The following is a 26,911-nucleotide window of genomic DNA, read 5'->3' as shown; positions in this document are numbered from 1 at the left end:
TTGATCATATTTAGTTTAAGAAGATTTTTTGGTAAAAAAATAAAAAATAAAATCGTGACTATTCTGAGCAAAAAAAGTTAATGAAAAAATACACAATTGCAAATGTAAAAACATCAGGAGGAGCCGAATTGCTCAGTAAAAGAGGACTTAAAAAATTGGCCGAGCATTTTGTTGCTCAGGCATTCTGTAGTTTAGAAATATCACTAATTTAATTAAATTGTACTAATCCTGACCGCCATTCGCAGGCGAGGAAACCAAAGACATTATTGTTTAAACTTGAGGGGAAAAAAAAATCCCCCAAAAAATAAATGAACTTCACATCCTGCAAAACCTGCTTCTTTTCCACTAAAGCTATGTTCACACGCTGCAGATTTTGCTGTGGATCCTCAGCGTTTCCGCAGCTGCGGGTCTGCACCAGTTTCCCATGCGTTTACAGTACAATGTAAACTTATGGGAAACACAATCCGCAGTGCACATGCGGAAAAAAACACGCGGAAACGCAGCGGTTTACATTCCGCAGCATGTCAATTCTTTGTGCGGAATCCGCAGCGGTTTTACACCTGCTCCATAATAGAAAACCGCAGGTGTAAGACTGCAGTGGAAGCCGCACAAAAACCGCGGTAAATCTGCAGGTAAAACGCAGTGTCTTTTACCTGGGGTTTTCACAAATCCGCTGCGGAAAAATCCGCAGACCTAAAGAATCAATGTGCACATACCCTAATAGCGCAGCAAAAACTGATGGCAACATTTTGCACTTATCGCTTTCTGTGGGTGAAAAACACTGAATGAATTGACATGCTGCAGTTTAAAAAAAAAAAAGTTTCCCTATTCAATTAATACCAACAAAAATGGTAAGCATGGGTAAAAAAAAACACATACAGAGACACACTATAAAGATAATAAACAACATAAGGTGTTTGCAAATCTCATAAAATATATATTTTATTGAAAATAGGGGTCACAACTATCCATAAATAATATGTAAAAATGTGCAAAGTGCACAGAAAATAACGTGTCAGCCAGAATGCTTAGTACATACCATTTGTATTTGTAAAAATTAAGAAAAAAAAAAAAAACAGAGCAGGCCTCTGTGGTCTTTTTCTTCTTAGTACATACCATTCTATTTGTATAGACTAAGCGTTCTGGCTGACATGTTTCTTTCTGCGTACCTTGCACATTTTTTTTTTTTATACATATTTATGTATAGTGATGACCCCTATTTTCAATTAAATTATATTTTATGAGATTTGTAAGCATTTCTGTTGGTATTAGTTTTCCAATTCAGTCAGGAAAAACAATGTAGGTGCATGAGATTTCTGAAATCTCATAGCTTTTGCTGATTCTGAATACAGCTTTTATTTGGCATAACAAAAATGCAGTAAAAACGCAACGTGTGAAGTGCTCCGACCACCTCCACTGCAGCAGTAGTGCTCCAGCAGGGCAGGCAACCCCGTGCCCCCCAGCACCCAGGCTGCAAGGCTGAGCCCCCCGTGACTCCAGACCACAGCAACAATGGCCGCCACACAGCACCAACACCAAGTGAGAGAAGCTGAAACATAACACTCACCTTCCACATGTTCACAGACGATCAGCAAAAATAGGCGCAGCCCCTCTTCCAGTCTCCTGCTAATTAAAAAGCCCGGGCCAAACAGGGAGGAGCGCTGGTCCAGGAAAAAAAAAAAAAAAAAAGAGGCTGTGGAGCAAAGCTTAGAACCTCACGGCCAAAATATACACCGGTCCACTGCCACTAAGCAGAAATGTTACAGAACTGAAGATGACGTTCTTTAGGTTAACATTCTGATCGGACTGTAAGGCCGCGTTCACACCTTCAGTATTTTCCATCAGTATTTGTAACCAAAACCAGGAGTGGGACAATTAGAGGGAAAGTATAATAGAAACATCTGCACCACTTCTGTATTTATCACCCACTCCTGGTTTTGGCTACAAATACTGATGTAAAATACTGAGCGTGTGACCGTGGCCTAAGCGTCCGCCACCGTGCACCAACCACCACCACCACAATGTATACGTTTTGGATGTGCGGTCTGTCTCTACAGCTTTGTGCCCTGCATGGTCTGTCCCCTCTTCTTGGACCAGCGCTCCTCCCATTTGGCACAGGCAGTTTTAATTAGCAGGAGGACTAACACCCATTTTTGGTCTCAGTTCACAGTCTGAGAACATGTGGAAGGTGAGGTTTATTTTTTAGCTCATCACTTGATGTTGGTGCTGTGCGGCGGCCATTGTTGGTGGCTTGGAGTCATGGGGGCTCAGCCTTGCGGCATGGGTGCTCTGGGTCGCCCGCCCTGCTGGTGCACCATCGCAGCCGCAGTTATTGGCACTGCACCTTTTAACCCCTTCACGAACTTGGAGATATCCAAACATATCCATTACCGACCTTGGACGTATGGATACGTCATGGCGATTTTGCTCGCACAGAGGCTATGCGCGTGTGATCGGCACCGGGTATTCAGCTGAGATGACAGCTGACACCCGGCACGTGCTGCTAAGAGCGTCGCCCCCTGCAGTGTAACCCCCTAAATGCAATCAGTAGCGATTGCAGCATTTAAAAGCAGGCAAAGCTAGGGGGCCTCTGCTGCTCCCCGATTGTCACCCCTGCAACATCATTGCGGGGGCCCAGTCGTTGCTATGGTGACCCAATGACACCAGATGTTGGTTCCCCAGAGCTAACAAGCATGTTACACCATACTCAGAGAATGGAGTATCAAGCTTCTTTGTCAGTGCAGCACTGACAATTTATAAAGCATAGCAATTATCGTGCTTTGCTATGCTTTATAAGAGAAAAACGTGAAAGTCCCATTGAGGGACTAAGTAAAAGAAAAAATAAATAAAATCACAAAATAATAAAAAACTATGTACGGTATATATATGTTGTACCCATAAATTTATATTTTTATGAAACAAATAAAATAAACTAAAAACTTTCGTATTGCAGCGTCCAGGAATGACTCGTCCTATAAAACTGTCCCACTACTTAATCCCATCAGTGACAACCGTAAAAGCAATAAATAAAACTGCTTTATCATCATACCACGAACAAAAGGTGGAATAAAATGAGATAAAAAAGACGGATGTAAATAGAATTGGTATTGCTGAAAATGTCATCTTGTCCTGCAAAACACTGCTAAACACTGCTCAATTAGCAAAAAAATAACCATGGTATAGCTCTCAGAATACAGCGATGCAAAAATAATTTTTTTTTTTATAAAATAGTTTTTATTGGGCAAAAGCGCCAAAACCTAAAAAAAAGATATAAATGAGGTATCGCTCTAATCATACTGACACAAAGAAAAAAGCTGCCTTATCAATTTTGTGACACACGGAATGGCATAAAAAAAATCCTAAATTGTTGTTTTTTGTTCATTCTGCCTCCCAAAAATTGGAATAGAAAGCAATAAAAAAATGTCATGTATCCAAAAATGGTACCAATAAAAACCGTCCCTCACATGACTCTATGGGCCAAAATATGGAAAAATTATACAAAATATGATGATGCAAAAACTTGTTTTTCCAATAAAAAGCGTCTTTTAGTGTGTGACAGTGGCCAAACATAAAAACCCGATATAAATCTGGTGTAATTGCACCGACCCAAAGAATAAAGTTGCCTAAATACTTATACCGCACGAGGAACGGCATAAATAAATAAATAAATAAAAACAATTTTTTTTCTACCTGCTGTTGATTTGTTCATTCTGCCTCCCAAAGATCACAAGGCTCGGGACACATTTATCGTGCGTTGAGCATTTACATTGGGGTTTCCATGTAAATCTCTGAAATATGTGATTCAGACAGAATCCACAGCAGAAAATTCCCCATAGTGAGGCAGATGGAGGCACTGTGGATGCTGTCTGACCTGTGATCCGGCGGTGTCCATCTTTTTAGGATTGCATAAAGTGCCGTCAACCACAGTTTTGTGCAGGTCTGAAAAGAAGGGGCACGCTGAACAAGGTCATATGGAGTCCAGAGTAACTCTGCTGCCACATTATAGTGAATGGATTCCTCATGGATTTCATCTGAATCACGTCATTCAGAAATTTAGATGGAAACCCGGATGTAAGTGCTCAGCATAGAGCACCAGATAAATGTGATCCCAAATGTTATGTAAAATGTTCCCAACAAAATCTTCAAATCAATCCACAAAAAAAGTAAGTTCCCGCCCAGGTCCATCATCTGTTATCAGAAATATAGGGGGCTTCCACGTTACTTTTAGCACAAAGGCTCTGGAAAAGCGTTATGGCTCCTCACCCCCAAAAAGAAATACAGCAAGTTCTGCGCTCCCAAATCCAAATGCCCCCATTTCTCTTCTCAGCCCTAGTGTGCCTAAATCACATTTAGTGCCCACATGTTTGGCATTTCTGTAGCGATGACAGTCCACCTAATTTATGAGTGCACGTCTCCAAAAGCATGAGCTATGCACTGGGCACTACAATGCACTGGGCACAACAACGTCAGTTTGCAATTTTCACTCGGTAACATCCATTCCTGCTTGTTTCTAGAAAACAACCATGGAGTCAAAATTATTACTGCACCTGTAGATACATACATTACATTGCTGATCCTGAGTTACATCCTGTATTATACCCCAGAGCTGCACTCACTATTCTGCTGGTGCAGTCACTGTGTACATACATTACATTACTGATCCTGAGTTACATCCTGTATTATACCCCAGAGCTGCACTCACTATTCTGCTAGTGCAGTCACTGTGTACATACATTACATTGCTGATCCTGAGTTACATCTGTATTATACTCCAGAGCTGCACTCACTGTTCTGCTGGTGCAGTCACTGTGTACATACATTACATTACTGATCCTGAGTTACATCCTGTATTATACCCCAGAGCTGCACTCACTATTCTGCTAGTGCAGTCACTGTGTACATACATTACATTGCTGATCCTGAGTTACATCTGTATTATACTCCAGAGCTGCACTCACTGTTCTGCTGGTGCAGTCACTGTGTACATACATTACATTACTGATCCTGAGTTACATCCTGTATTATACTCCAGAGCTGCACTCACTATTCTGCTGGTGCAGTCACTGTGTACATACATTACATTACTGATCCTGAGTTACATCCTGTATTATACTCCAGAGCTGCACTCATTATTCTGCTGGTGCAGTCACTGTGTACATATATTACATTACTGATCCTGAGTTACATCCTGTATTATACTCCAGAGCTGCACTCACTATTCTGCTGGTGCAGTCACTGTGTACATACATTACATTACTGATCCTGAGTTACATCCTGTATTATACCCCAGAGCTGCACTCACTATTCTGCTGGTGCAGTCACTGTGTACATACATTACATTACTGATCCTGAGTTACATCCTGTATTATACTCCAGAGCTGCACTCACTATTCTGCTGGTGCAGTCACTGTGTACATACGTTACATTACTGATCCTGAGTTACATCCTGTATTATACCCCAGAGCTGCACTCACTATTCTGCTGGTGCAGTCACTGTGTACATACATTACATTAATGATCCTGAGTTACATCCTGTATTGTACCCCAGAGCTGCACTCACTATTCTGCTGGTGCAGTCACTGTGTACATACATTACATTACTGATCCTGAGTTATATCCTGTATTATACTCCAGAGCTGCACTCACTATTCTGTTGGTGCAGTCACTGTGTACATACATTACATTACTGATCCTGAGTTACATCCTGTATTATACTCCAGAGCTGCACTCACTATTCTGCTGGTGCAGTCACTGTGTACATACATTACATTACTGATCCTGAGTTACATCCTATATTATACTCCAGAGCTGCACTCATTATTCTGCTGGTGCAGTCACTGTGTACATATATTACATTACTGATCCTGAGTTACATCCTGTATTATTCTCCAGAGCTGCACTCACTATTCTGCTGGTGCAGTCACTGTGTACATACATTACATTACTGATCCTGAGTTACATCCTATATTATACTCCAGAGCTGCACTCATTATTCTGCTGGTGCAGTCACTGTGTACATATATTACATTACTGATCCTGAGTTACATCCTGTATTATTCTCCAGAGCTGCACTCGCTGTCTCTGGCTTACATCTCACCTATTCATCATAACTGTGCTCTGACATTGAATGAAGTGCAGGAACTGCCGGAGGCTCCGGAGAGCGATCAATTACCAGCCGATCTATGATTACTCCATGGGAAAGTATTGATTTGTTGTATTTCAGCAACAGTTCTGTCTGTTCAATGCCAAAAATATACTGTATATGCAGGAAAAGATAAATGGTTCTGCGATTCCTGTTGGGCCCTGGATATATAGTAATTACCGTAATAAATAATGAACCTATGTGGATGTTGGTTGTCCATTGACCTCTACCCAACGTCCTACAGAAAGAAGGGAACCATCTCGTGTCACCCTACATTCTAAAAAAAGAGCATGTGGCCGAGACTGTCGTCACTAGGCGTCATGGAAATCCATGGAGATGTCCCGAGGACATGGAGAACTCAATAGAACTGGTGCGTAGTGGCACACACAGAAGATACAGGAGATGGACAGGCTGGAGACAACACAAGAGCATTGAGGGAAGGTTGAGATAGGAGGAAATGCAACGGGATAGTCTTCAGAAGAAGCAAGTAAACCAAAAATAGGGTAGAAGAGGGATGTATTGACCAAAATTCGTTAATCTCCAAGCAACCATTCCAGTTCCACCAGGTAGGAATAGAGAAGGAATTGGGTAATTGTATTACAAAACCAATTTTAAGGTTCCTTAGTCTAGTGAACACAAGATCTATGTCTCGCACCATCATCTGCCTACAGGTCAGGTGAGTAAGTCCACCAGTGATATGTGGACATTGTGGGAACCATCAAACCCTTGTCTTGGAATTCACATGTTCTGTTTGAGTAGCTGACCCTTTACCAAAAAATAGTAAATTGTAGGGGACCCGACCACAGGCAATAAGAAGAATAAGACCAAGAGCATTTCTTCAAGGAAATAGTCAAGGTGAAGTAGGATGAGGACCATTCAAGAAGGAGATGAGAGTGAGGGGAAGGAGGAAGCCTCCAATGAACTGCTTAGGAAAGGAAGTTCCTCCCGAAATATGAGGGACTCGGTAGGACGTGAAGACTTTGAAGAGTTTGTGCTGAACTTTGAGGATTATGACCTTTGGGAATCCATCAAAATCCATCTGTCCAATCCAGAAGGAGACGGTGTCCGTGAGTAACATTCATCTGTTTCTCCTGTCTTTATGGCATTTGTGTTCTCTTTCATTACCATTTCAGGCACCCTGTAATATAAGATGGAGATACTTCCATTTCTGCTTGACATTTATAAAAGAGGTTGTCTATTCTGTTTGGACCACCAGGGGTCTTGCAGCCACCACAATTTAGTGATTTTTCTCATGGAAAGTTGAAATCACCAGTAATTTTTGCTACAAATGAACATCCATCCATGAAGATAAACGATACATCTTGTCCAACCTTTTATAAATGACTGTCAGCCAGTTCATACCTCCTAACCGAGAGGCAACTTGGAAATTAGTGGGGGCAAAAAAGAGCGATAAGTCTTAGCCAACCACACATTTATCAACCTTAATGCCATATTAATTACTTTTTTTAAGAATAAAGATTGATGGTGAGCCCTTTAAAAAAAACTTGAGTAGGTTTTTAGATCAGTACTCCACAACACTTACGACAAAGACGCATTAATAAAGGATGAGGCATAAAAGCCCAAAAAACATTTTGGTGAGACCGGCTGACGATCTCATGTATGGAGGCTTCCTGACTTTCCCTTGATGATAGGGGAAAGACGGATTGGGCAACTGAATTTCAGTGGTCAATACTTTTGTTTGCAAGATAAACAAGATGGTAAAAGTTGTCAGGCAGCAGCCAAGAAGAGTGCATATGTGTATGGGGGAATCAGGAGACATAGCTGTCCTATAAATGATCCTTCGGTTGACAGTTCTCTTGGGTATATGGCCAGCTCATGAGATAGGTTGAAAGAAGCTTCAGAATTTGAGTATTTGCAATAAAGGATCACTTTTGAATGTTGCAGTTTTTAAGGAACTGATGGGAAAGCTATGTCTTTTTGGTTCTAATACTTCCATGGGTATGTAGTGGCCATATTGAAGACCACGCATTTTCCGTGTATGAACAGCACAGCAGGAGGTGTTTGCTTTATGGTAGTTAAGGCCCCGTCTCACTTAGCGACGCTAAAGCGATCCCGACAACGATACGACCTGTCAGGGATCGTTGCTGTGTCGCTATGTGGTCGCTGGTGAGATGTCAAACAGTGAGATCTTCCCAACGATCGCTGCTGCGATCTCACTGTTTGACATCTCACCAGCGACCTGTAGCGACCTGTACAACGATCTCACATGGGAGCTATTATGACGATTCAGTGTCTGAGTCATCAACGAGGTCGTTGGTAAGGTGTCAAACACAGCGATATGTGCTACCCAGCGGGACCTCAACGATCAAAAAAAGGTCCAGGCCATTCCGACACGACCAGCGATCTCACAGCAGGGGCCTGGTCGCTGCTACGTGTCACACATAGCGAGATCGCTACTGAGGTCGCTGTTGCGTCACAAAACTTGTGACTCAGCAGCGATCTCGCTAGCGATCTCGCTTAGTGAGATGGGGGCTTTACTATGAATGGGATTCAATTGACAGAGAATTGTGAATAAACCAATGCAGTCTCTAGGAAGTGATGGAGTACAACCCCTCTGCAGAAAACGAGGACTGAAAGCAGTGGACGGTGTGCCCTGTGCAGATAGAGTAGAGCACAAACACCTGAGTATCTTACTACAGAATGAGTCAAAAATTGGAAAGCATCTCGCTATGACCTCATAGGTATTGCCTATGACCCAATTATAGCACGGTGGCTCAGTGGTTAGCACTGCAGCTTTCCGACGCTGGGGCCCAGTGTTCAAATCCCCTCCATATCACACTTAGCTAACACTTGGTTGTCTCATGTCTAGTCCTGAATCTGGAGGATCCTCCATCACTGCGCAGACAGCTCATAGCAAAGAACCGTGCAAGCCGGAAGGAAGCCACGGTCTTCCCAGCACAGATAAACTGTGCCAAGAAAAAGCCAGAGAAGAAGGGGCCCCACGAGGTATGACCAAAGAGCGCGATGCTTGGAGAGTAGCCGTCCTTGATTGTACCACCACTTTTCTGTTTCTGTTATGGTGGTGAGCCACTTCGACACTTGCCAATGGTTCTAGATGCCACTTGGACCATTTGTATTGACCTACTGTTTGATATCTCCAGGTCTTTGTGGAGCTAAACGAGCTCGTGTGTGAAGGAGCCCATGAAATGCAATGGAAGGAGACCGCTCGATGGATAAAATTTGAGGAGGATGTTGAGGAAGACACATCACGATGGGGAAAACCTCATGTGGCTTCACTGTCCTTCCGTAGCCTGCTGGAGCTCAGGAAGACCATCACTCATGGTGGGTTTTGAGGATCGATTTGTAAATCATTTGTTCACCGTCTATTTGTCAGTAAAGTCCTGAATGTCCCAACCAGCGTGGGTCTCATGTAACTTCTGCAGCTTTCACATTTTTAGGGCAGGGTTTCTGTAGGTGGCATCTATGGTCACCTATGGCTACCAGTGGTATGGGGACATCTGTGTTTGGCAAATTATTATGGGGGCAACGTTGGAGGGATGGGACTTCGTTTTGGCAGCATCTGTGTCTAGCACACGATTATAGGGTTAGTGTAATGAGGCGTCTGTGGCTGGCACATTTGATGGCTAACAAACTAGTATGGAGGTATCAGTGGTCCCGTGGCCTTTACAGCTGCACACTGACGCTGTGCAGTCGGGGCACACAGTGAATATTACAGGGCAGTAAATCTCATTCAGCACGGTGTAAGGAATGATGGCAGGATGGTAAACGCTTGTCCTCTGTTTCATTACTATTCCTTTTTCAGGAGCTGTACTCTTGGATTTGGACCAGACCACTTTGCCCGGAATCGCCCAGATGATTGTAGAGACCATGGTTGATTCTGACCAGATAAGAGCCGTCGATCGTGCTAAAGTTTTGCAGTCTCTTATGTTGAAGCACAGGTAATAGTGAAGTGGACCTGAAGTGACTGTAGACTTATCCTTGTGGAAAGTCATCGCTATATCTACAGTGTACAGTATATTCAACCAACGGGTCTCATTGGTGTATGGAACTTTGTGGCCTCTAATGTAGGTTGTTTTCATATATCAGATGGACTTTAAAGCAATGACCTTCCATGAGCGGGAACGTCTCTGCCGTGTGCCTTACTGGAGATTCCTCCAAGAAATTCATGTTCAATTTGACAACTGGGCGTTACCAATTGGGAGCGTGTTAATTTCAGCCAGAAGTGATTAAAGAGGATGTGAGAGGACCCCCCCCCCCTGTCCGGTAACACCCAGTTGTCGATTAATTCGTACATTTCCAGTAAGAGGAACAGATCGGTGCCGGATTCTAAGAATTGTTGCATTGCGGGGAATACAATGAATGACTAGAACAGACGAGTCACGGGAGATCACCGGGTCTGATTACCGATGCTGCCATTTCTCTTGTAGCCACCCTAATGATGGAAGGGATTCTCACCACACTCGTAACGCCTCCATGTCTGGTGCAAGCAACCACGTGGCCCCCAACAGCCCACCCAAAGAAACCACAACCAGCAATTCCCATAATGACCAAGATGGCAAGCAGGTGAGCTGCGGCGGTGGGTTCTTTCTTAAAGGGGTTGTCTGGTGCTTTAGTGTGATGGTCTGTCCTTAGGATTGGTCATCAACACCTTGTTGGTGGGAGTGCAACACCGGTACACTCACTGATCAGTTGTTCCCAGTGTCGGCAGCGGCTGGATGTGATCAGTTGCAGAGCGTCACAGCACAGCTCCGCCATCTGCATAGTGGCCGCAGCGGATACTGCAGGGCTACCCTTATTTATTTGAAAGAGGTGGATACTATCGTGATATCACAGTACAGGGATCATACACACGGTGATGTCACAGGGATGTAATGCACAAATGCACACAGTGATGTCACAGTACAGAGAGATTGCATACAGGGATGTCACAGTCCAGAGAGATTGCACGAAGTGATGTCACAGTCCAGAGAGATTGCACATAGTGATGTCACAGTCCAGAGAGATTACATACAGGGATGTCACAGTCCAGAGAGATTGCACACAGTGATGTCACAGTACAGAGAGATTGCACACCGTGATGTTATGGTACAGAGAGATTGCATACAGTGATGTCACAGTATTGAGAGATTGCATACAGTGATGTCACATTACAGGAATCATACACACGTTGATGTCACAGGGATGTAATGCACAAATGCACACAGACATGTCATAGTACAGAGAGATTGCACAAAGTGATGTCACAGTATTGAGAGATTGCACACAGTGATGTCACAGTACAGGGAGATTGCATACAGTGATGTCACAGTGCCTTGATAATGCACACAGCAGTGTCACAGTGCAGGAATAATATGTACAGGGATAATAAACAGTGATATTACCGTGGATAAGTAATGCACACAGTGATATCATGGCACATAAATACAGTAAGTGAGAAAACACACAATCCTGTTGCACTGCAGGTATGCGGAGTCACCGCACAGATCCTGCGCACTGTAGAGACGCAACACAGAAAAAACAACTACGATTTCACCATAAAAGCTGTTCCCCGTCCCCCAGCAGCACTCGCTGCCATTACTGTGTCCTCTCTGATTCTGTGATGTAGAAATCCCTGAATGGACCCGATGGTCATCGGCTAAAGCACCGGAAGCTCATGGAGAAGATCCCAGAAAATGCAGAGGCCACCGTCGTCCTCGTGGGTCAGTAAATGTCACCTGTGTACACCTCGTCTCACATTTAAGTGCATTAGACACTTTTGAGCCTCATTTGACAAGTGGGTGTGGTTTTGTAATGAAGGAGGATGGCTTAGCAAAGAATAGGCGTGGCTCTTAATGTGCCAAAAAATGGACCTCCCAAGAATTGTCCCCAGTGTAACACTGACCACATGTGCTGGTATTATCCGCAGGTTGCGTGGAATTCCTAGTCAATCCCGCCATGGCGTTTGTGCGTCTCAGAGAGGCGGTCCTGCTGGAGTCCGTCCTGGAGGTGCCGGTTCCTGTGCGGTTCCTGTTTGTTTTGCTTGGTCCCTCTCAGTCTAATATGGATTACCACGAGATCGGCCGCTCCATCTCTACTCTCATGTCAGACAAAGTAAGTACACCCTCACCTCACAAAGTGCACAGGCCACTCACTACCTTTCGTATAGGAGGTATCCCTGTAAAGTTTCAATACAGGAGCTCTGCTTACTGTCAGTGAATGGGAAGAGGAGAGAGCTATTCAGGAAAAGGGCTTCCCTTTAATAGATTAATAGATTACAAGTGTGCAAGGAGCTCCCCCTAGTGGTGGCTGCAGACAGGATCTTATCACGTATCTCTGTATACAGGGAGCTCCCCCTAGTGGTGGCTCCAGACAGGATCTTATCATGTATCTCTGTATACAGGGAGCTCCCCCTAGTGGTGGCTGCAGACAGAATCTTATCATGTATCTCTGTATACAGGGAGCTCCCCCTAGTGGTGGCTGCAGACAGGATCTTATCATGTATCTCTGTATACAGGGAGCTCCCCCTAGTGGTGGCTGCAGACAGGATCTTATCATGTATCTCTGTATACAGGGAGGTCCCCCTAGTGGTGGCTCCAGACAGGATCTTATCATGTATCTCTGTATACAGGGAGCTCCCCCTAGTGGTGGCTGCAGACAGGATCTTATCACGTATCTCTGTATACAGGGAGCTCCCCCTAGTGGTGGCTGCAGACAGAATCTTATCATGTATCTCTGTATACAGGGAGCTCCCCCTAGTGGTGGCTGCAGACAGGATCTTATCATGTATCTCTGTATACAGGGAGCTCCCCCTAGTGGTAGCTGCAGACATGATCTTATCACGTATCTCTGTATACAGGGAGCTCCCCCTAGTGGTGACTGCAGACAGAATCTTATCATGTATCTCTTTATACAGGGAGCTCCCCCTAGTGGTGGCTGCAGACAGGATCTTATCATGTATCTCTGTATACAGGGAGCTCCCCCTAGTGGTGACTGCAGACAGGATCTTATCATGTATCTCTGTATACAGGGAGCTCCCCCTAGTGGTGGCTGCAGACAGGATCTTATCATGTATCTCTGTATACAGGGAGCTCCCCCTAGTGGTGGCTGCAGACAGGATCTTATCATGTATCTCTGTATACAGGGAGCTCCCCCTAGTGGTGGCTGCAGAGAGGATCTTATCATGTATCTCTGTATACAGGGAGCTCCCCCTAGTGGTGGCTGGAGACAGAATCTTATCATGTATCTCTGTATACACGGAGCTCCCCCTAGTGGTGGCTGCAGACAGGATCTTATCATGTATCTCTGTATACACGGAGCTCCCCCTAGTGGTGGCTGCAGACAGGATCTTATCATGTATCTCTGTATACAGGGAGCTCCCCCTAGTGGTAGCTGCAGACATGATCTTATCACGTATCTCTGTATACAGGGAGCTCCCCCTAGTGGTGGCTGCAGACAGGATCTTATCATGTATCTCTGTATACAGGGAGCTCCCCCTAGTGGTGGCTGCAGACAGAATCTTATCATGTATCTCTGTATACAGGGAGCTCCCCCTAGTGGTGACTGCAGACAGGATCTTATCATGTATCTCTGTATACAGGGAGCTCCCCCTAGTGGTGGCTGCAGACAGGATCTTATCATGTATCTCTGTATACAGGGAGCTCCCCCTAGTGGTGGCTGCAGACAGAATCTTATCATGTATCTCTGTATACAGGGAGCTCCCCCTAGTGGTGACTGCAGACAGGATCTTATCATGTATCTCTGTATACAGGGAGCTCCCCCTAGTGGTGGCTGCAGACAGGATCTTATCATGTATCTCTGTATACAGAGAGCTCCCCCTAGTGGTGGCTGCAGACAGAATCTTATCATGTATCTCTGTATACAGGGAGCTCCCCCTAGTGGTGACTGCAGACAGGATCTTATCATGTATCTCTGTATACAGGGAGCTCCCCCTAGTGGTGGCTGCAGACAGGATCTTATCATGTATCTCTGTATACAGGGAGCTCCCCCTAGTGGTGGCTGCAGAGAGGATCTTGTCATGTATCTCTGTATACAGAGAGCTCCCCCTAGTGGTGGCTGCAGAGAGGATCTTGTCATGTATCTCTGTATACAGAGAGCTCCCCCTAGTGGTGACTGCAGACAGGATCTTATCATGTATCTCTGTATACAGGGAGCTCCCCCTAGTGGTGGCTGCAGAGAGGATCTTGTCATGTATCTCTGTATACAGAGAGCTCCCCCTAGTGGTGGCTGCAGAGAGGATCTTGTCATGTATCTCTGTATACAGAGAGCTCCCCCTAGTGGTGGCTGCAGACAGGATCTTATCATGTATCTCTGTACACAGAGAGCTCCCCCTAGTGGTGGCTGCAGACAGGATCTTATCATGTATCTCTGTATACAGGGAGCTCCCCCTAGTGGTGGCTGCAGACAGGATCTTATCATGTATCTCTGTATACAGGGAGCTCCCCCTAGTGGTGGCTGCAGACAGAATCTTATCATGTATCTCTGTATACAGGGAGCTCCCCCTAGTGGTGACTGCAGACAGGATCTTATCATGTATCTCTATATACAGAGAGCTCCCCTTAGTAGTAGGTGCAAACAGCCAGAAAGAAAATTATATCACGGTCATATAATATCTGTACAAAAAGTAGCAGCAGGTCCCCTTTAATGTCAATCTACCAGTGATCTTGTGCATAGAATTTATTCAATGCACTTAATACAATATCTGTCCCTGAAGAATCAGACACTTGACTTTTGCTTTATTTCTGTATCCGTAAAATTACAGGTAAGATAAACCCTCGATATTTCCGCACTCGCGACCTGCGGAGATGTGTGATTTCTCCATCATGTAGCCCAATGAGGGTGACATTAATTAGATCTTATTAATTATCAGATTGAGCAGGAAACTTGTGATCGCGACCATCTCGTGGTGCGCGGATAAAAGCGTAAATTCCAGAGGTTGTAGAGAAAGTCCTGACACCGTGTGATTATTACTCCATGCTGGGATTATATCCTCTCCTTTAATTGGATTAATTACAGTGATTTTAGGAGCGGAGGATATATATGCGCAGCGGCAATTATAAGGAGATGATTAGGCTCTGCAGACAGATGGGATAATGGTGGGATCTGCGTGTACGGAGCCCGCGCTATAATTTGCCGGAGATGAAGCGCTCGGCTCTGTGCTCCGTTCTGCCGGGGTTATTATCATGCATAATTTAGTAGCCGCATCACTCATTTTACTAATTGTCAGTATTAATAATGCACAGAAAGCAGGATCTACAACGACGGAAATTGCTTTATGGCATATAAAGTGCCGGACTCAGAGGTAATTATATTCCAGATATATGTAGAGCTAGACTTAAAGAAGCACTCCGGGGATACACTGGAAATGTCAAGATTCAATCTGCCCCTATTAATACTGATTCTTAAAGCGAATGTGTCATTAAAATATTACTTACTGCTTTAATCAAGTTTTATGTAAAATGTTTTTGATTTTATATTAATCTAAATTTAATATACATAAAAAACCTCCAATTTTCACATTAGCCCCTAGGTTTAATATTAGGCCCCTACTTCCTATTTTTAACTGGTTATTAGCAGCAGAAGATTGACTCAGGCCCTATTCATTAGCATAGAAGTGTTATCTGAGCATGCTCCAATCTGGACAAAGATAATTGTACAGGAGGAGGAGGTGAGCTGTGATAACACCTATTGTGGATCCTGTGTTATCTACTGTATATAGAGGTGTTATCAGTCATTGTACAGGAGGAGGAGGTGAGCTGTGACATCACCTATTGTGAATGGTGGATCCTGTGTTATCTACTGTATATAGAGGTGTTATCAGTCATTGTACAGGAGAAGGTGAGCTGTGACATCACCTATTGTGAATGGTGGATCCTGTGTTATCTACTGTATATAGAGGTGTTATCAGTCATTGTACAGGAGGAGGAGGTGAACTGTGACCACCTATTGTGAATGGCGGATCCTGTGTTATCTACTGTATATAGAGGTGTTATCAGTCATTGTACAGGAGGAGGAGGAGGAGGTGGGCTGTGACATCACCTATTGTGAATGGTGGGTCCTGCGTTATCTACTGTATATAGAAGTGTTATCAGTCATTATAGAGGAGGAGGAGGAGGAGGTGAGCTGTGACATCACCTATTGTGAATGGTGGGTCCTGTATTATCTACTGTATAAAGAGGTGTTATCAGTCATTGTACAGGAGGAGGAGGTGAGCTGTGACATCACCTATTGTGAATGGTGGGTCCTGTATTATCTACTGTATATAGAGGTGTTATCAGTCATTGTACAGGAGGGGGAGGTGAGCTGTGATATCTCCTATTGTGAATGGTGGGTCCTGTGTTATCTACTGTATATAGAGGTGTTATCAGTCATTGTACAGGAGGAGGAGGAGGTGAGCTGTGACATCACCTATTGTGAATGGTGGATCCTGTGTTATCTACTGTATATAGAGGTGTTATCAGTCATTGTACAGGAGGAGGAGGTGAGCTGTGACATCACCTATTGTGAATGGTGGGTCCTGTATTATCTACTGTATATAGAGGCGTTATCAGTCATTATACAGGAGGAGGAGGTGAGCTGTGACATCACCTATTGTGGATGGTGGATCCTTCATTAGTCATTGTACATCAATCCCCGATAGTCTTGTTCAATAATTGTCTTTTTCCTAAAAACTTTCTTTAAGTAGCTTTGCCTAAGAAAACCTTGGTGAATCCACCGGTGTCTTAATGACATCATGTGCACGTTCCCTTAGTACTTGGTTGTCAGACAATGAAATATCATATTCCAGGTTAATGGAATGTAACTGTAACTTATTTTCCAGGTCTTTCATGAAGCTGCGTACATGGCCGCGGAGAGACATGACCTCCTGAACGCCATCAATGATTTTCTGGACTGCAGTATGGTTCTTCCTCCATGTGAGATGCAAGGGAAGGATCTTCTCCGCTCTATTGCTACTTTCCAGAAGGAACTACTGAGGAAGAGGAGAGAGAGAGAGGAGCGGCGTTCAGCCAAGGAGCATCCTGCTCCTAAGGCGACGGGACTATCGGAAGGTGAGACGGTTGAGGCCTTTTTTGCACTTTGTTTTGTAAGATGCATCTGATGTCATGTCCTCTCTTACGCACAGACACTAGCGAGATGAAGCTGGAGGATGACGATGATGATGACAGCGAGCTAGATCCGCTGGAACGTTCGGGATTTTGTTTTGGGGGTCTTATTCGGGACATACGCAGGCGATATGTGAGGTACGGGAGCGACATTAAGGATGGTCTCAACACTCAATGTTTCGCCGCTGCCTTGTTCATCTACTTCGCAGCTCTGTCTCCGGCTATTACCTTTGGAGGTCTCTTAGGTAAGTTCTGGGCAATTTTTAGTTACTTCTACACGTCTTACATGCTCCAGTCACATCCAAATCTGCAAGAAAAAAATGTTAAAACATGAAAAACACTGTTGCATGTTACAAACGTTCTTTACTTTTTCAGGGGAGAAGACCCAAGGACTGATGGGTGTATCAGAGCTCATAGTGTCAACCTCGGTGCTCGGGGTATTGTTCTCCTTACTCGCTGCACAGCCCTTGCTCATCATTGGATTTTCTGGTCCACTTCTTGTTTTTGAAGAAGCGTTTTTCAAGGTATAAGGAAAATATCACAAGTTTTCAAGACCTCAGCTTGCTGTCTTTCAATATGGTCATTCATTGTTTCACTTTCTGTGGATGAAATCTATCCTGGTCATGTGTGTGACTTTTTGTTTTTGTAGTTATCGTTTAGTTATTTTGTAGCAAGCGATATAATCAGGTGTTACCGGGCAGCTCCTAATAAATGGCAGCAGACAGAGTTCTTGAGAACCATGAGTAATCGATACAGAAGTTGTATTAGAAAATTGTATAGCTTTCTCCTGCATAAAGAATAAGCTTTGTTTGCTGCAAGGTATACATTACAAAAGCCATCATCTAACCACAGAATACATGATAAATGTGGCTTCACTGGGGGTTTGTATGCTGCGATTCCCACTGATAGCGAGAAAAAGGGTCCCAAAGTCTTCTCTGTGAATGGCTGATATATCTGCTTAAGAATAAAAAAAATATTAAAAACAGGCATCAGTGATGACCCATGGCGGTTCCACTTTCTAATCTTTTTCTTAAAATCATAGTTCTGAAAAGAATGTTATTTTTTTCACATAATATAGAAAATGATAATTATAAATATAGGTGGATGTTTCATAAAGGGGTGGACCATTAAAAAAAATTATGAAAAAAGCTTACATTGTTTAAAAATGTATACTTTCCTTACTAATCACCTATAGTTTTCGCCCAAAAAATGTTTACTCAAATTAGTTTCATAATGTGTTAATATATCATTATAATGATCAGAGTTTTGTTTTTCTGATACAGGGCTAGAGTAACCTACATGAAATCATGATAGAAGTTGGACTACTTGAAGCCACCACTACGGGGACCTTTGGAACTTACTGTATAATATTTTTATACATTTTTGTTATTGAGTTTAATTTATAATCGGCTCCCCCTGGTGGCTGCAGGAAACTAGATTTTTTTAAATTTATAACAGGAAAGAAATATATCTTGGTACCGTGTTAGCCAGTAGATAGAAAAATATTAAGAATTGAGAGTCCTCAGTGGTTGATACCTTTTAATGGCTAACTGAAAAGATGGTAACAAATTGCAAGCTTTCGAGACTACATACGTCTCTTCATCAGGCAAAGACTAAAACAAATTCTGAAGAATCACATATTTATGCACAACATAGTATAGGGAAAAAAAAAACAAAAAAAGGGAGAGGGGAAAAAAAAAAAACCATGGATAAGCCAGGTGACATGAAGCAGAACAACCATGGGTGATAAACAGTTACGTCCATAAATATTGGGCCAATTCTTAGATAAGGATTGTTTTATTGTCCTGTGATTAGGGTCTGTTGTGATGACCCCACATGGTCTGATGGGCAAGTTCCTTAATTGATGTAAAAAGACATAAATCCATGTGACACATTCATTCCTGCAGTTAGTGTCAAAGGTCGTCATCAGTTTATATTCCCAGACTCTCCTGTCTTTCTGTGTTTTGAAGTTACCTTTCATGTCCATAATGCTATGATTTGGGAGACAGAAATGTATTGCCACAGGTATATCCATTTTTTTTTTCTTATTGTATGGCGATGAGAGTTCATCCTTGTTCTCAGTTTCTGCCCTGTCTCCCCCACATACAGACCCCCAGTTGGACATTTAGTACAAATGATTAGGTACACCACATTAGAAGTGATGCAGCTGAATGTACCTGGTATCTTGTAGTCCTGGTGTGAATTGGGGATCTTTATCTTGTCCGTGGTCATTATAAATGGACAGGTTTTACATTTTTTCTGGTTGCAAGGAAAGGTACCTGCAGCTTTTGGAGAGGACAGGGAGCATTTGACAATGATGCTTCTTAGATTTGGGGGCTGCCTAAAACACAGTAGTGGGGGGTCTGGAAAAATGGATTGTAAGCGGGCATCTTTTTGCAGTAAAGGTTGTAATTTCCGTGCAGCTCCCCTTAGCACCTCCAGATTTGGATTGTAGGTAACTACTAGAGGCACCCGGTTATTTTCTTCTTTAGTTTTTTTTTCCCCTCTCCCTTTTGTTTTTTTTTTTCCCTATACTATGTTGTGCATAAATATGTGATTCTTCAGAATTTGTTTTAGTCTTTGCCTGATGAAGAGACCTGTGTAGTATCGAAAGCTGCAATTTGTTACCATCTTTTCAGTTAGCCATTAAAAGGTATCAACCACTGAGGACTCTCAATTCTAAATACCGTATTTTTAAATTTATAAATAATTTAAAGAGGTGTAGCAAGATGAACTGACATCTGCATAAAGGTAGTTTATGCCTTTTAAAAATAGTTATTACTTATCTGATGGATCTTCTGCGGCTCCAGCACTGCTGCTCTGGTCTTGTTGTGGGTCTCTGTTTAGTTCTATTTAGCACTCACGTGCTGTCTATATGTTATTGCTGCAGCCAATCACTGATTGACTGCACCAAAGAAAGCATTGTGGAATCTTTAACAACTGTAAGATGTTATCTCTTGTTTATACCAGTTTTGCCAGGTGCAGGACATAGAGTACCTGACCGGCCGGGTGTGGATTGGTTTTTGGTTGGTCCTGTTTGTCCTGGTGATGGTGGCAGCTGAAGGCAGCTTTCTGGTCCGCTACATCTCTCCATTCACCCAAGAAATCTTTGCATTTCTAATTTCCCTCATCTTCATCAATGAAACTTTTTACAAGTTATATAAGGTGGGACTTATGACTGTTTCCTTCATGTAGTAAGTGATTTACATAATTAAAAGGAGTCATCAAGTTTATGAAAAAGTTATTCTGAGAATTGTACAATGCCTAATTACTGCAATTGGCAACTCAGGGGATCTTTCCAGTAACGGTGCATTAAAAAAAAATGCAACCCAACTAGTATATGGGGAAATAGTTAAAAAAAATTACAATATTGTGAAACTCCCAAATGCTAATACTTATCTCTTTTCCTAGGTCTTTACAGATCACCCGCTTCTAAGAACATACCCATCTGGAGGGTCGGGAAGTCGCACGGCTACTCTTGGTCCTCGCATGCAACCCAATACGGCTTTACTATCCCTTATACTAATGTCAGGAACTTTTCTCATCGCTTTCTTCCTGCGAAAGTTCAAGAATAGTCGTTTCTTGGGAGGGAAGGTGGGGTGCCAAAGACACATGATATGGGGCTCAGGAGTTCTCTGCTTGTCTCTATCTCTAATTGTGTCTTATTTTTCAGGCAAGGAGGGTTATTGGTGACTTCGGGATTCCCATATCTATTCTAGTAATGGTCTTTATTGATTACACCATAACTGATACATACACACAGGTAAATGTTCTTATACTATATATAAGAATAAGAGAAGAATATTGCTACTATAATACTGCCCCTATGTATAAGAATATAACTACTATAATACTGCTCCTATATACAAGGATATAACTACTATAATACTGCTCCTATGTACAAGAATATAACTACTATAATACTGCCCCTATGTACAAGAATATAACTACTATAATACTGCCCCTATGTACAAGAATATAACTACTATAATACTGCCCCTATGTACAAGAATATAACTACTATAATACTGCTCCTATGTACAAAAATATAACTACTATAATACTGCTCCTATGTACAAGAATATAACTACTATAATACTGCTCCTATGTACAAGAATATGACTACTACTAGATGGCAGCCCGATTCTAAGGAATCGGGAGTCTAGAATCCATATATACTTTATTTATTCAAATGTAAGAATAATACAATTAATAAATAATAGTAAGAAAGAACAAAAAATGGCTGCACTCACCAGCTCTTGACAATTCTTGACAGTACGGCACATTTCTGATTGGTCGCTCGCGGCAGGCGGCAACCAATCAGAAAAGTGCCGCGCACCACGAAGGCATATATCTTTGTCCACCCTGAGCGGGTGTAGGACGCTGGTGACGTCACTTATCTCCGGACATTATCTCCGGACAAAGCCACGGAAGTTGGCACAAATTGCCGGAAGTAGTATTCTAGGCAATTATATATTAGATTTTAATGTTATCAGTGTTTACCTTTGAACGTTTATATTGTATTGTCCTGTCACCAGCCATGTGTACGATTATCGGCCGAAAGCCTCTCTGGAACCAATAATCACCCCATGTAAAGGTATCTTTATAAGTTAAAGATTCAGAATACTATGACTTTTATCATATCCTGAACAGTCAAGTTTTTTATGAACCGTTAAGGTTTTCTGGTTGAAGTAAAAAAAACTCTGAGTGTTTACAGTTTGAAACCATAAAATGTTGAAAAATTATGTCATTCTTGAGTATATCACTCAATGGTGCTCATAAACGTGTCAAATTTGATCTATAATATACTTTAATATACGTTACTTTAATCTTTAATATACTTAAGAACAGGGCCCCAGACATCACACAGGGGGTCTGAAACACCGCACAGTGGTCCAAAATATCGCTGTGCTCTGCCTGGGGCCCCATATGCTGCCTGGGGCCCCTGTGCTCTGCCTGGGGCCCCATATGCTGCCTGGGGCCCCTGTGCTCTGCCTGGGGCCCCTGTGCTCTGCCTGGGGCTCCTGTGCTCTGCCTGGGGCCCCATGTTCTGCCTGGGGCCCCTGTGCTCTGCCTGGGGCCACTGTGCTCTGCCTGGGGCCCCATATGCTGCCTGGGGCCCCTGTGCTCTGCCTGGGGCCCCATATGCTGCCTGGGGCCCCTGTGCTCTGTCTGGGGCCCCATAGGCTGCCTGGGGCCCCTGTGCTCTACCTGGGACCACTGTGCTCTGCCTGGGGCCCCATATGCTGCCTGGGGCCCCTGTGCTCTGCCTGGGGCCCCTGTGCTCTGCCTGGGGCCCCATGTTCTGCCTGGGGCCACTGTGCTTTGCCTGGGGCCCCATAGGCTGCCTGGGGCCCCTGTGCTCTGCCTGGGACTACTGTGCTCTGCCTGGGGCCCCATATGCTGCCTGGGGCCCCTGTGCTCTGCCTGGGGCCACTGTGCTCTGCCTGGGGCCCCATATGCTGCCTGGGGCCCCTGTGCTCTGCCTGGGGCCCCATATGCTGCCTGGGGCCCCTGTGCTCTGCCTGGGGCCCCTGTGCTCTGCCTGGGGCCCCATGTTCTGCCTGGGGCCCCTGTGCTCTGCCTGGGGCCACTGTGCTCTGCCTGGGGCCCCATGTTCTGCCTGGGGCCACTGTGCTCTGCCTGGGGCCCCATAAGCTGCCTGGGGCCCCTGTGCTCTGCCTGGGACCACTGTGCTCTGCCTGGGGCCCCATATGCTGCCTGGGGCCCCTGTGCTCTGCCTGGGGCCACTGTGCTCTGCCTGGGGCCCCATATGCTGCCTGGGGCCACTGTGCTCTGCCTGGGGCCCCATATGCTGCCTGGGGCCCCTGTGCTCTGCCTGGGGCCCCATATGCTGCCTGGGGCCCCTGTGCTCTGCCTGGGGCCCCTGTGCTCTGCCTGGGGCCCCATATGCTGCCTGGGGCCCCTGTGCTCTGCCTGGGACCACTGTGCTCTGCCTGGGGCCCCATATGCTGCCTGGGGCCCCTGTGCTCTGCCTGGGACCACTGTGCTCTGCCTGGGGCCCCATATGCTGCCTGGGGCCACTGTGCTCTGCCTGGGTGTAGGACACTGGTGACGTCACTTATCTCCGGACATTAGCTCCGGACATTAGCTCCGGACATTATCTCTGGACATTAGCTCCGGACATTAGCTCCGGACAAAGCCACGGAAGTTGGCACAAATTGCAGGAAGTAGTATTCTAGGCAATTATATATTAGATAATACTGCTTCTATGTACAAGAATATAACTACTATAATACTGCTCCTATGTACAAGAATATAACTACTATAATACTGCTCCTATGTACAAGAATATAACTACTATAATACTGCTCCTATGTACAAGAATATAACTACTATAATACTGCTCCTATGTACAAGAATATAACTACTATAATACTGCTCCTATGTACAAGAATATAACTACTATAATACTGCTCCTATGTACAAGAATATAACTACTATAATACTGCTCCTATGTACAAGAATATAACTACTATAATATTGCCCCTATGTACAAGAATATAACTACTATAATACTGCCCCTATGTACAAGAATATAACTACTATAATACTGCCCCTATGTACAAGAATATAACTACTATAATACTACCCCTATGTACAAGAATATAACTACTATAAGGCCATGTTCACACGCTGCGGGTTCCTCTGCGGGTTAATCCCGCAGCGGAATTGAAAATCTGCAGGGCAAAACCGCTGTGGTTATCCCTGCAGATTTATCGCGGCTTGTTCCGCGGTTTCCGCTGCGGGATTACTGCTGTACTATTGATGCTGCATATGCAGCAATATGCAGCATCAATAGTAATGTAAAAAATAATAAAAATTGGCTATACTCACCCTCTGACGTCGCGATCTCCCCGGCGCTGCAAGCGGCTGTGCCGACAAGGACCTTCGTGACGTCACGGTCATGTGACCGCGGCGTCATCACGGTCATGTGACCGCGACGTCACCACAGGTCCTGTTCGGCACAGCAACTGAGACCGGACGGCCGCGGGCAGCGCTGATAGGTGAGTATAGCTTCATTTTTTATTTTAATTCTTTTTTTTACACTATTTTATGGTTCCCAGGGCCTGGAGGAGAGTCTCCTCTCCTCCACCCCGGGTACCACCCGCACATTATCCGCTTACTTCCCGCAACGTGGGCACAGCCCCATGCGGGAAGTAAGCGGTTCAATGCATTTCTATGGGTGCAGAATCGCAGCGATTCTGCACAAAGAAGTGACATGCTGCGGGTTGTAAACCGCTGCGTTTCTGCGCGGTTTTTCCCGCAGCATGTGCACTGCGGTTTGCGGTTTCCATAGGGTTTACATGTTAATGTAAACGCTATGGAAACTGCTGCGGACCCGCAGCATCAAAATCGCGGCGGTTCCGCGGTAAAAACCGCAGCGTGTGAACATGGCCTAATACTGCCCCTATGTACAAGAATATAACTACTATAATACTGCCCCTATGTACAAGAATATAACTACTATAATACTGCCCCTATGTACAAGAATATAACTACTATAATACTGCCCCTATGTACAAGAATATAACTACTATAATACTGCCCCTATGTACAAGAATATAACTACTATAATACTGCCCCTATGTACAAGAATATAACTACTATAATACTGCCCCTATGTACAAGAATATAACTACTATAATACTGCCCCTATGTACAAGAATATAACTACTATAATACTGCCCCTATGTACAAGAATATAACTACTATAATACTGCCCCTATGTACAAGAATATAACTACTATAATACTGCCCCTATGTACAAGAATATAACTACTATAATACTGCCCCTATGTACAAGAATATAACTACTATAATACTGCCCCTATGTACAAGAATATAACTACTATAATACTGCTCCTATGTACAAGAATATAACTACTATAATACTGCCCCTATGTACAAGAATATAACTACTATAATACTGCTCCTATGTACAAGAATATAACTACTATAATACTGCTCCTATGTACAAGAATATAACTACTATAATACTGCCCCCTATATACAAGAATATAACTACTATAATACTGCTCCAATGTACAAGAATATAACTACTATAATACTGCTCCTATGTACAAGAATATAACTACTATAATACTGCCCCTATGTACAAGAATATAAGTGCTATAATACTGCCCCTACGTACAAGAATATAACTACTATAATACTGCCCCTATGTACAAGAATATAACTACTATAATACTGCCCCTATGTACAAGAATATAACTACTATAATACTACCCCTATGTATAAGAATATAACTACTATAATACTGCCCCTATGTACAAGAATATAACTACTATAATACTGCCCCTATGTACAAGAATATAACTACTATAATACTGCCCCTATGTACAAGAATATAACTACTATAATACTGCCCCATGTACAAGAATATAACTACTATAATACTGCTCCTATGTACAAGAATATAACTACTATAATACTGCTCCTATGTACAAGAATATAACTACTATAATACTGCCCCTATGTACAAGAATATAAGTGCTATAATACTGCCCCTACGTACAAGAATATAACTACTATAATACTGCCCCTATGTACAAGAATATAACTACTATAATACTGCCCCTATGTACAAGAATATAACTACTATAATACTACCCCTATGTATAAGAATATAACTACTATAATACTGCCCCTATGTACAAGAATATAACTACTATAATACTGCCCCTATGTACAAGAATATAACTACTATAATACTGCCCCTATGTACAAGAATATAACTACTATAATACTGCCCCATGTACAAGAATATAACTACTATAATACTGCCCCCTATGTACAGTCATATAACTGCTATAATACTGCGCCTGTGTATAAGCACACTGCACTGTACTATAATACTGCAATACATGCCTAATATTAGGACTTGTTCAGGTGAGTGTATGGTTGACGTGTGCAGATCTTACAATATCCTGAACCTTGTAGCTCACTTGGACTGGGTTTCGTCTATGGATGAGCAGAACAGATCCACCTCTCACACACCACCTCCGTACCATATATCATCTGATTTTTATGATACTTTGCTATTAATAATGTAGGAAGTTGTATTTGCTCATTAATACGGACACTAGGATGGAATAAAATGACAATATGGATGAGAATCACCTGAGTTTTCCGGGTGACTTCTCTTCCGCTCGTTTGTTCCCGGCTTTGGTCTACAAGTGCCGTTACGCTCCATTGGTTATAATAGACGTGTGCCCGGGATGATGAGTGTCATCTTTCCAATCTCACCTTTTGTCTAGAAACTGAACGTTCCATCTGGACTGTCGGTCACGTCTCCCGGTAAACGTGGTTGGTTCGTCCATCCCATGGGGACCTCGCGTCCGTTCCCCCTGTGGATGATGTTCGCCTCGGCTATCCCGGCGCTGCTGGTTTTCATCCTTATCTTTATGGAGACCCAGATCACAACGTGAGTGGAGCTGATACAAGTCTCTTAAAGGGGATGTCTAGTCTAGAAAAACAACCTCCTGTTAGGTAATCTTCAGTTACTATAGGAGGGTCAGCTCCTGTTCAGAAGCCACAGCAGTGAGGGGGGGGGGGGTGCACTCACTTCTATCTCTGGAGGACCCGGCCCCTCTGAGCATTACACAGACGGCTCATAGATCGCAGTGCACACCATGTAGTACCT

The 26,911-nt window shown here is 43.6% G+C and overlaps 2 protein-coding genes across 3 annotated transcripts in view; one reads left to right on the top strand and one right to left on the bottom strand.

Moving 5' to 3' along the window:
- The window catches only part of STK11IP (serine/threonine kinase 11 interacting protein), a 39,012-nt gene extending 36,951 nt beyond the window's left edge, over positions 1-2,061 (bottom strand). The window contains exon 1 of the mRNA XM_077273082.1: positions 1,568-2,061. Coding sequence (XP_077129197.1) covers positions 1,568-1,576 — 9 coding nt within the window. The 5' untranslated portion in view covers positions 1,577-2,061. The remainder of the gene's footprint in view (positions 1-1,567) is intronic.
- SLC4A3 (solute carrier family 4 member 3) overlaps positions 2,055-26,911 on the top strand; it is a 33,739-nt gene continuing 8,882 nt past the window's right edge. The window contains exons 1-14 of one of the 2 annotated variants that reach the window (XM_077273086.1): positions 2,055-2,188; positions 8,973-9,109; positions 9,265-9,445; positions 9,927-10,062; positions 10,552-10,687; positions 11,730-11,823; positions 12,030-12,214; positions 16,941-17,169; positions 17,244-17,468; positions 17,599-17,747; positions 20,194-20,388; positions 20,635-20,817; positions 20,897-20,986; positions 26,526-26,692. In XM_077273086.1, coding sequence (XP_077129201.1) covers positions 9,310-9,445; positions 9,927-10,062; positions 10,552-10,687; positions 11,730-11,823; positions 12,030-12,214; positions 16,941-17,169; positions 17,244-17,468; positions 17,599-17,747; positions 20,194-20,388; positions 20,635-20,817; positions 20,897-20,986; positions 26,526-26,692 — 1,925 coding nt within the window. In that variant the 5' untranslated portion in view covers positions 2,055-2,188; positions 8,973-9,109; positions 9,265-9,309. Of the gene's footprint in view, positions 2,189-6,964; positions 7,210-8,972; positions 9,110-9,264; positions 9,446-9,926; positions 10,063-10,551; positions 10,688-11,729; positions 11,824-12,029; positions 12,215-16,940; positions 17,170-17,243; positions 17,469-17,598; positions 17,748-20,193; positions 20,389-20,634; positions 20,818-20,896; positions 20,987-26,525; positions 26,693-26,911 lie in introns of those variants that run through there. The other variant, XM_077273085.1, reaches the window with a different exon arrangement.

The sequence above is a fragment of the Ranitomeya variabilis genome, chromosome 7, assembly GCF_051348905.1.
Source record: "Ranitomeya variabilis isolate aRanVar5 chromosome 7, aRanVar5.hap1, whole genome shotgun sequence".
In the NCBI taxonomy this organism is placed as follows: Eukaryota; Metazoa; Chordata; class Amphibia; order Anura; family Dendrobatidae; genus Ranitomeya; species Ranitomeya variabilis.
The sequence above is the reverse complement of the archived record's forward strand: the minus strand, read 5'-3'. Positions and strand labels throughout refer to the sequence as shown.